At 36.1% G+C, this 11,655-nt stretch overlaps 1 protein-coding gene across 1 annotated transcript; it reads right to left on the bottom strand.

Annotated features, from left to right (window-relative positions):
• Nucleotides 1-373: 373 nt before the first annotated feature.
• On the bottom strand, nt 374-3,341 carry LOC118347943 (WRKY transcription factor 28-like). Its single transcript, XM_035688410.1, has 3 exons — nt 2,744-3,341; nt 2,108-2,251; nt 374-892 (listed from the first exon to the last, which is right to left on the bottom strand). The coding sequence occupies exons 1-3, from the start codon at nt 3,178-3,180 to the stop codon at nt 538-540; spliced, it is 936 nt and encodes a 311-aa protein (XP_035544303.1). The 5' UTR covers nt 3,181-3,341; the 3' UTR covers nt 374-537.
• Between the last annotated feature and the right edge of the window lie 8,314 nt (nt 3,342-11,655).

The following is an 11,655-nucleotide window of genomic DNA, read 5'->3' as shown; positions in this document are numbered from 1 at the left end:
TCACAATTAATGTTGAGCAATTTTCTTCTTAAATTTATACTCCATTTATAACCGGATTTAGATTTAGGTTTTCTGTAGTTCAGCGAAGATCTTAATCCCTGTCAACCAAGCAAAAGGTCCAGCAAAATCTTGCGATCGAACCAATTATAACCTCGTTATTAATAATTAACGCAAGCCTGCCCAGAAACACTTGCATCACCGTGGAAATGATAACTCTTTCCCATCACTCTCATATAAGCACTCATTTCCCATGTTATCGACTTCAAGCAGAATGCCATTCGTTCACAGGAAACACAATCCTGCTTAATTTTCTGGCAAATTATTGAAGTCATGGGAATATGATAGATAAGGATGAAGAGACTCAGAAAACCAATTAAGAAGTAAGAAGAAATATGCATTTGATTCTCGACCGATGTGAACCAATCTTTGAGAGGGCATACGATCATACATTATCAAGTACTTTCATATATAGTTATTGCTATGTGCCTCATCATCAGAGTGATACAATACCTTCTGATCCTACGTAACTACAATTCATCATGGCTGTTGCTCGTTTCTAAATGAGGGAACTAAATCCTGCAATAAACCATGATCAGGATCAAGTTGGAGCTGCTGCTGAGTGATGAGGTTTCGATAAAATAAGGAATTTAGGTCGACTTGATTATTTGTTGGAAGCAACTGAGAAAATAGTGATGCCTGTGGAAAGCTTGGTCCAACTGAAGCCGAGGCCAAAAAAGTTGGCAACATTCCGGTAGCGTTACCTCGTAGGTTTGCTGGACAGTGATGGTTGTGCTTCCCCTCATATGTTGTGATCACAGTAGATGGATCTTGGAAAGATCTTTCAACACGCTTTTTCACAATGCACTTCGGACTGGTGCATCTGTAATAACTTCTGAATTGGCAAGCATGAGTTGTAAATCATGTTAATAACTAATTTTTACCAACATCCAGAAACACAAACATATATATTAATTCACGTTGATCATGAATTTCTGCAAGATCACAAGTAGTACTACTCATGATTTAAGAATTGATCAATAATATTAATATTTAAGAATTTCTTGCATTAATTATCTACCCATTAATTACAAGACCTGGTGATGGAAACTGTTTGTTAATTAAGAACAGCTAGCTAGCTAGCTAGATTTCCTATTAATGTAATCTACCGGGTGAATTTTCTAAAACAGTACTATCACTGCTTTCAAACGACCAATGACGTTATATCTTGCTTTCATCCTACTTTAGAAATTTGGCACTTTCCATCACCTTAGATCATTTTTTTATTTTTATTTTCAGAACAAATTCAAGGGTTGATGGGTAATGCAACCTTATCCTAGTGGGATAAGATCAGGGGGAGGATGGTGCATGTAATAATATGTTGAAATATCGGTAAGATAAATACTTGATAATTTGAGTACTACATATAACACTAATCTTGCAAAATTTCTACTGTTAAATTTAAAAGATAGAAAATCAAGTACTCCATATATATAAGATGAAAAAATATATTTATCATCCCAACTTCTATCATCCTCCCATTATCCCATGATGTAGCATTAAATGTTAGGTTCACAAGTAAAATATAATAAATAATCTCCAATCATTTAATGCCACATCATAGGATGATGGGAGGATGATGAAAATAGATAGTGCTCCTTGAGAATCTAGTGGATATATATATATATATATATATCCCAAGAATTTAAGGATTAAGATCCTCTAGAATATATAATCCGTGAATGGTATAAGCCCCAAAGGACAAAGTGAACTAAGACTAACCACATTAATTACAAAATTAATGCTATTTATAAGCTTGAGAACATGAATGTTGTAATGTGCAACTATATATATTAGGTGGATATTAATGGTCTTTATTTGCATAAAATTACATTATTAATCCACGAACGGCCACAAGGGCTATTAATATATATAATTATTCATGAGCTAGCAAATGATACTAATTAACTATATATTATATGTATATATATGTCATATATAGTACAACTAATGATTTTGGCTGCAAGAGGAAATCAATTTCAGTTTGATGTCTTTTGCTTTATGTATGTGTAGGTCAGAAACTGAACAAGATCAGTAGTCGCAAGTCTACCTTGGATAAGGGCTATTCTTCACTGCCTTCTGTCCATACTTTCTCCATCTGTAGCCGTCTTCAAGATGATCAATCTCGCTCTTAGTCAAAAAGGCAACCCGCGGCTCCCTTTGCCGTTTCTCCTTTTTCGGTTTGTTACTTATACTGACAATATTAGATCAACATCATGAACAGTCAGTAACAGAAGCTGGTGGAACTCTTATTTTAATTTGTTAGGCCACAGGCAATTAGAAAGGAACAAGCCAGATTTTAATTAAAAGAGGAGAAGATCCGTTGAAATTTCCTTAATTGATGGTGCATCTTCCCTTAAACATGACAAGCTACCGTATCTTAGGGCTTTGTATGCCTGTTAATTCATATTTTATCCTTTCGATCCCGAAAGCTAAATGGTACTGCTGGAAGAGATCTATGGTTTAGGAGTTTCATCAATAGAAATAATATTGAGGAAATATCAGTGAAAAGTAATTTAAAGATTTAAACATGAACAAGCAACAAATAAAAAAATAAAACTTCGAGATCAGTGCTTGCATATTCAAACCCTACTATCCATATTCCATGTGGAGAACAGAAGATCCTGATCACTGGCTTTTAACCATTACCTTGAATCTATATATAAAGGGGAAAGCAAAAACCTACGCTTTCTTAGACTTCTGATCTTTAGCTCCATCTTCACACAGTTGTGGCTGCTTTTCTTTCTTACTCTTAACGGATTCTTCCTCACCCGTTCCCAGCTCGTTAGATGAGCAAGACACAGAAGAATTAGGGGTGGGTAGATTTTCTCCGGTCGCCGATGACTTTTCTACACCGACGTTCTTCCAATTCTCGTCGGTCGGGCTAATTACTTCCGATGATGAGCAAGACATGCCAAAGGCTGTTGAGAGTGCGTTGTAATCCATGGAGCCATGTAAGCAGTCAGTGAAGCTCATGTACGAGGTGGGATCAAACCCCTGTTGGTTTTTTGTCTGTATGGAGGGATTATCATTAATGAATGGAAAGCTTGATTGGTTGATTTCTTGGCGATGATAGCCAAAAGATCCATGATGGTTGTACAGGTTCTTGTCTTCTTCAGACATTAATGAAAAGTAGGCGAAGAAAAGGAAGAAGAAAAAGAAGGCGATGAGGAAGTGATCAGCAAGAAAGCAACAAAATTGGAAAAGGAATTGTACCGCGCGGTATGTATAAAAACTTGTAGACAGCACTTTGGTTAAGATCTTTACTGCTGAAGAAGACAAGAACCTGTACAACCATCATGAATTGTATGTATAAAGTAGGCGAAGACAGCACTTTGGATGGTAGGGTATTGCTGCTGATCTCTTCTATTTAATTTATCATATATAATGAGTCTGCACTTAAAATGTGGCAAGTGTATAATTAAAAGAAAACTTCTACTCATCATTTTTACCGTACATATTTTGATTTTTTATATTTATATTTTTATTTTCTCAATAAGTATGTGTATATGAATGATGAATAGAAGAATTTAATTAATTTATTAAAAATAAAATTAAAATAAAATAAAAGTAGTGTGCTGCTGGGTAGCAAAGCCCTAATTAAAAAGTTACAAAAAGGAGAAATATTAATGATCATTTTTCATTTGTACACATCATATTTTAAACTTAAATATCAGTTATATAGCCTAGAAAAATTAGAATTATTCTCATAAACATTAAAATTACCTGGAAGCACAAAATATCATTTTCGATCAGATAAATGATATTTGAAGTCATGTGTACGCAACTGTCATGCACTTTTTTTGAAAAAATTGAGTACATATAAAATTCACATAAAAAAATTAATTTTTTAATTAATAGCGGACCTCACTCTTCCTAAAAAATAGTGCTCGTCCCTTACACAATTCATAATTGTACATAGTATTACTTTTTTCATCGTGTATTTGTGATTTGCCACTTACAAGTCAGTAGTGAAATATAGGACTTATTATAGCACCGATTATAATTTTTGATAAAGTTACAACAAATTAATTTTTATGGTAGCAAATGTGGTAGACCTATATACTAGTGATGTATTTGATGAGTCAATAAATAGATTTATAAATAAGATTTTTCTAAAACATTAAAAAAGAAAATGATTTATTAATGAGAAGTGTAGCTATCAAACCTATAGAAAGGGAATGGTTAAATACATCATTTGTTTTCGTAGATAATTAAGATGAGATGAATTGAGATAAAAGTTGAAAGTAGAATAAAATATTATTAGAATATATATTTTTAATATTATTTTTATTTTGATATTTAAAAAAATTATGATTATTAGATGAGATGAGATGAAAATAATTATAAAAATAAATGAAACCTTAAAAAGACATACTGTGGTATGGTATTTTAAAGATGACAAAAGTATCTACACATGCATGCAGATATTTTTTTAATTACAATCTACAAACTTTTAAGGGGTTCCGGCCAAATTCTTTGCAACTAAAAACAACTGGAGAAAAAAAGAAAAGAACAACCGCGTGCAATCAAAGGAGCTTTGTCAAGCTTGACCAACCGCGCGTTGGAGGTTGTCACAGTCACGGTTATGGGAGCGCTGTGGCAAGATTTCCAACTTTATGATAGTGTTCGCGTCTGAGGGGATTGGGATGACACGTAGTCGGAATTGGGCACCGGCATTTGACCATAGCATCCTTTCTTCTTTTTCTTTGTTTTTAAAAATTTTTCCTGCTTGTACTGTTCCTTTCCCACGTCCATGTCTTGTTGATTGAGCCTTAACGTAACCTCCTTTCCTAAATTTGTGGCATGCCTTCTGTTCCACACGGTACTTTCTGTTCTTTATTTCTATTAATTTTATACTATATTTTTTGTTGTCTTAATATCATTTTCTTAATTTGAAGTGATTGTTTCGTGATTTCCAATAAAATAGAAGATAAATAATATTTATAATCGTAGAGTATATAAGAGAAGTTCAATCTATTTAAAAAAATGAATAAATATAAGATCTATATAAAAATAATAATTTTTTAATAATAAATTCTACTATTTTTAAAAAAATTATGCGGCGTTTACGCATTCTACGATTGTATGTAATATTATTAATAGAATGATGCTATATATATTCAATCAGTTTACCCCTTGATCAACGTTATCCATTGCTGATCATGTATGTTGGGTTCCTACTAATTCCTTCGATCACGTACTCATTTTCACCTAGCCTTATTCTATCCTTACCCAACGTGGATAAAGAATTATTTTGAATAATTAAATAAGTAAAAGAAAATTTTGTTTTAGATCAAACTTTAGATTAAACTTTAGATTTTGCAAAGCCATTTCTGAAAAATGAATAGTCTTTCTTAATCAACAACTGAAAGACTCTAACCAAACAACTTTGAATACATTGGTTCGTCTCTTTAACGTCCGCCACATTGCGCTCTGCCTTCAAAGCTTCATCTACCAATAGACGCGCCCCTTCATTTGCTTCCCTTAAAAAATAGCAACTCATGACCGGTACTTTTGTAGTGCTGACAGTAGCTCTCTTGACTACTCTACTAGATTTTTTGTACTACTCTAATTCTTCTCAGTCCATTTTAGTGCTATCTAGGAGTGTGCAACTAGGTTGTCTTTTTTTTAGTTCGGTCCGAAACCCAGAAATCCAGGTGCATCCGGACGGTTATCTGCCCGAACTACACCTAAGCGGGTGAGATGAATCTGGATCTGGTTATGGATCCAGTTATGTGACCCAGTTATTCGTAAACGGCTCATTTTAAATAACAAAACTAATCTGGTCATAAAATGAAGCCAATTTTTTTTTTCCCATCATTCACTTCAGCTTCACCACTAAGCCCTCAGAAGTCAGACCACTCTCTTGACTCTCGATCTCACTTTGAGTACACTTTCCCTTCTCTCTCAAGTCTCTCTGATACCCACTTTCCCGAAACCCTAGCAAGAACTTGTGACCCATCATTCCGTTGTCGCCAGTAAGGTCGCCGCCCGTAAGTATCCACATCAGTTTCTCTCTCTCTCTCTCTCTCTCTCTCTCTCTCTCTCTCTCCATTTTTCCCTCCCTGTCTCTCTCAAATGTCACTACTATTGGTATGATCATCTCTCTCTCTCTACTTTGTCTTAGTCTTGAATGTGAATTTCTGTTTGATTATGAGTGTTGGGTTTTGTTTGTAAACGATGGGTGTTTAGGGATTTTTGTGTTTTAAGGTTTGGTTGTGATTTTTGGGTGTTTTAGGATTTTTGTGGTTCTGATTGCCGATTGGTTATATTTCCCTCATTCCCAATAAGTTATACAATGCTACCTTATAAGGACTCAAAGCAAAACATAGACAGGGTCTACAAGCGAAATCGTTCAACTTGACTCTCTGCGGTTTCACTCAAAGAAGGAGACAGTATCCATTTGTAATAAAAATATTAATATATTTTGATCATCATGTTATGATCAACCATGTTAGTACTCATGCTGCTGCTACCTGAAGTACTGCTCGATGCAGCAAGCTCCTTCTTATGGTTTAGTTTTTCTATTTTTTCCCTCAGTTGTGTTATATAAGAGGTGGCATAATCAAGCTAATCTAGCTGTGTAACCGCTTCTTAAATTATAGGGAAAAAACATGAACTAACTATGATTAGTATATCAAAATGAATTTTGCTGTGCAACCATGTATGTCCTTCAAGAAACAAAAAAAAATCACCATGATCATGATCAATATATGAATGCATGAGAGATTAAATGATAGGAAAAATGTGAAGTTTTCCTGAAATATAAATTAAAAACCAGAATATAATTGCTCTCATAAGAAGAGAATATGAATCATTTTGGAAGGTTGGATTAATTAGACTTGGATGCACTTAGGGGTGTAACCGGTCCGGTTTTGGATAAAATCTAGGACCGAACCGGTATGTACCGGTTTTGAATTTTTCAAAACCGATTACGCACCGGTTACCCTCCTAAACTGGTACTTCCGATTTTACCGGTTTTTGGTCCGGTCCGGTCCAGTTTTTCGATTTTTTTTAAAATGTAAATTTCACAATTGTCATTAAAAATTTGTTTATAAAAAAAAAAATTTTTGATTTAAAAAAAAACTGTTTTATACTTTTATTAATATATTAGACTATATAATAGTATTCATATTAGACTATTAATATAGTTATAAGTTATATATTAGTATTAGTTATAAACTTTTAGTGATTTAGTATTAACATTTTATGTAATAATTTATAAATTATAATAAGAAATTATTTCATATATGAATATATATGTTATATATAAAATTTCACATAAAAATTTATAATTATACATTATATATAAAACTTATATATATTAATATTTAATATATATAAAATATTTTGTATAAAACTTATATATAAAAATATTATTTTTTATTTTTTTTAATGAATCGGTCCGGTCCGGTTCGGTCAGGTCCAAAAACTCCCAGAACTGGAACCGGACCGGAACCGGCCGGTTTTTACATTTTAAAAACCGGTTCCGGACCGGTTTTACCGGTTCAAAACTGGTCCGGTTCGGTCCGGTCCGGTCTAGTTTTTCGGTTTGAGTTTACACCCCTACTTGTGTAGAACAAAACAGTGTCCTAAACCACCACGATTTCATCACTACAGGTTCCACATTGCTCCTATGGGTGCTAGTCAAGTCCTGGTGTAGAGGAAAGATGAAGAAAATCATCAAAACCATCCAAGGGGGCTGATAGATTCAAGTGGTTTCCTTGGGCAGATTTGATCATCACTTTGACTCATCTCCTTAGCTCTTTCAAGGCTGAATTGTGCAGATGTAAGGTAACTTCTCGAAAGCTTTTTCAGGTGGTAGAAGGTGGAGGGTTGGCTGCAGAGTGATCATGAAGGTACAACTCAAAGAAAGTGATGCAAGGGAGGTGGTTGCCGAGTGAAGTGGTGCTGGAGGTGGCGTGGGGTGGTCGCTCAGCCATGGCAGATGGGTGGTTGAAACTCAACCAAATCGGTTCCCATCCAATGAGTCTCTTGGGTGCAATCGGTTTTGGCTATTTGGTTTGGTTTTTTTAAAACTAATTTCATCCAAGGCTTGTTCTAGGTTAAAAGAGATCTTGAGAAAATGGCACAAAAAAGATTGGGCTTAAAGGCAAAACAGTCCATAAACACAAAGGCACACAAGTGTGCCGATTGGTGTAGTTTGGGGTTTGATATGTCATTTCCTCTAATGACATGTGTAGAGGCTTATCTAGAGTCTTTGTATGATCTAAGAGTGATGTAATTGAGTAATAAAACAAGAAAATTTCAGATCAAAGGTTTAAAAAAGATTAAGAAAGAAAATTAAGTTTCAAAACATAGTTTAAAGATCACTAATCTTGGGTAAGATTATTGGTCTTAAATAATTTCAAAACTTAATTTGGATATTTAGGGTACGACATGGTCTTAAGGAGACCCATGGTATGGTGTATTGGGCTCTCAATTTGAAGACTGAAATAAAGCAAAACAAGCCTTGGGGCCTTGTGGGCTTAAAAGGGCCATGGGTGTGGGTCAATGGCTCATGGGCTTTTGGGCTTAAGTGAATGGGGGCCTTGTTTCTAGATTTTGAAAGTTAAAAAGAGACCTCAAGTCCACAAAGATGGGGCTTGAAAGGGCTTGTCTTAACATAGTTGGGCCATGGGTCAAACCCATACCAAGTTTGGCCCAAAGGCCTTAAGCTTTCCTCATACTTGGACCAAGGCAATCCTACCAAGTCTTGAATTCCTAAGAGGCTTGGTTTTTAAGGCTTCTAAGGCTTGGTCCATAAATGTCCTAAGGTTCTATAGGCCTTAATAGAATTACTAATGTGCTTGCTTCTCTAACCCTTCATTCTAAATAATTAATGACATTAAGTGTCATGGTCTCAATAAATCTAGCTATCAACATTAAAGTAAAATAATAAAATAAGCAATAAAAAATAATATAATAATAATAGTAATAAAAAAAATAAAAATAAAATATTTAAAGCCCCAAATCGTAAGCTTAATCTAAGGGTGTTTTAAGGTTAATCATAATGGATAATTAGGCGGAGTGTTACACGTGGTTCATATCATATTATATCATATCATGTGATACGTATCATGTAAGATCATTGCCTTGTTCTTATAACACATGGTGGAAACAACACGGCTCCTCTATGCACCGCGTGTTCTTGCTAGTTACCACACCACCAACGATCCATACATCATGGTGAATACGTCTTATTCATAATCATTATAACACGACAGTACTTCATCGAGTTATTAGCCTTAGTCATGGCACCCACTATCATTAGGTGCTAACTCGCTCTAGCATCCTTCCCAAAAAGATCCATTTAAGGCACACCAATGGTTCTTTGTCGACCTAGGGATTACTACTCTATTCTTAAGCACTCCAGAGTGGACAGAAGAGTTCCACAAGGACATTTCCCCTTCCTAGCATTTGGGGTCATGATAAAACATTTTCAGACACTTTTTAAAAGTTATTTACCCAAATTCATGTGACATGAGATTTAAGACGTACTCTTTCTTACACTTGACATGTAACACATGAAATGTCGTGCATGAAATAATCAAGCTTAACATATTCTAATCATGGCATGATAACATAGAATACAAGAAATATCAAAACAACTTCATGAACATAGAAGAACATGACTTGGCCGAAACATCAAAGCCCATATTAACCTGGAGAAATTCCACTTTAACATGTTCCAAAATTGAAGCATAATAGATAAAAATCATGGCAATGGTGAATCAAAGCATAAAATCATGACAACATCACATGAATCTGAAACACTTAACCCAACAATAACCGAATCTTGATGGCACATAAAACACCAACATAACCTCAAGCAAAACCGAAACATGTGCATGTGAATCATAGCATTTTCAACATGGATCCGAAACAGATAACCTTTTTCATGATCTTATACAAAATCACAATAGAGTATTCAACCAAGTAAAGCATAGAATAACAATCAAAATTAATAATAACATAGAAAAGATTTACACAAATATATACACATGTTAACCAAACTAAGTTGAGTGATTACTTACAAAAATCCTTCAAGAAAGCACTAGCAAGCTGTAAACAGAAGTATAACTTGTTAGAACAAAGGTTTTGAATCCTAATCTGTGTGCATGAGTGTGTGAGGTTTCTAGGGTTCATGTAATACCCTTCTCCTTCCTTCTTACGTACGCTTCTTCTTTCTGATGTATGTTTCGTCTTTATGACGTAAGCAAATCTCAAAAGTAAAGATTATGTGATCATCTGCCCTTCTCACTAGCGACTGCAAGCCACGTTATGTGTGTCAAACCACGATGGCGTGTCTCGAAAGATATCGTATGACTTCTAAGGCACGCTCAGTGTTTTAAATATGCTGGAAATATTTATAAGGAGTATTTCCAGTATTATTGAATTAAGATTGATCTTAAATATTACAATCATAATATTCTTGAAGAGCTCCAAAAATATTATAATTGTCGGAAATTATTTTAATATTATTATTAAAATGATTTCAATTATTTAAGATATTATGAGATTTAAATTATGTTGAAAGCTTTTATTAATTAAATGGTTTTATTCTCTTTAATATGTTAAGTGAGACTTCATCATTTTATTAATAATGAAAAATATTATTTTATAAACTAAAGTTAGTTTAAAATAATATTCTACCTTAATTCCTCTAAGCACTTTTAATTAAGTTAATGTTTTATGCATATTCAAATCAGTGTTTTAATCCCTCGTCGTTAGATCATTGTGTAGATCCCCAGACGAAGGGACTGGGTTAAATACCCAGACCCCCCTCACTTTTCCCTTAGCTCCCTCTCTCTCCTCCCTCTCCCAAGCGTACGCAGTACGCGGCTTCCCTTTCCACTCCGAAGCCTCCAATGCACAGCCCGGCGCCACCGTGCATCGCCAGTCCTCACCGCCGGCACCACCAGCTCCACCTCAAGTCGGTGAGCTCAACCAGCCCAGCCTCTCTCTCTCACGCTCTCCATTTCTCCCCACTGGAAGTACACAGCCCGAATGGGCTTGGTGCGCGTAGCGCCGCTGTGCACCGTCCTCCAGCGCCACCACCTCCATGGCAGCTTCCTCTGCCACCGGCCACCACTCCCAGCGAACTCAGCACCTCCCATGCAGCCACCTTCCCTCTTCGTCGCACGCATGCACGCACAAGGAGACCCATGCACGGCTTCACCGTGCGTGGCCTCTAGCTCCACCGTACGCGGTACCCACGACCACCAAGCGACGCCATGGACCTCCTATCCCCTTCCCCTTCTTCCTCCATGTGACCCATGGCCAAAAGCCCTTCTCCACCGCACGAGCTTCCTCTCTTCACACGCACGGCTTGCACACCATGCACCGCCACCCACGACAGATGACCTCCACCTTCGGCCTCCTCAAGCCACCACCAAGCCATCCCAACCATCCACGGTCCCGATCTGCCACCCATGCACGCACACTCTCTCTCACTCTCCCACGGCCTCTCATCCACTTCACGGCCTTGAACCGCCACTGTGGGGCCACCTCGACACCACCACGAGATCCACCGCACCTCCCTTAGCCGAGCCCTAGGTCCAAACCACCACTTTATGTGGTGGGCAATCACTG

The sequence above is a fragment of the Juglans regia genome, chromosome 1, assembly GCF_001411555.2.
Source record: "Juglans regia cultivar Chandler chromosome 1, Walnut 2.0, whole genome shotgun sequence".
In the NCBI taxonomy this organism is placed as follows: Eukaryota; Viridiplantae; Streptophyta; class Magnoliopsida; order Fagales; family Juglandaceae; genus Juglans; species Juglans regia.
The sequence above is the reverse complement of the archived record's forward strand: the minus strand, read 5'-3'. Positions and strand labels throughout refer to the sequence as shown.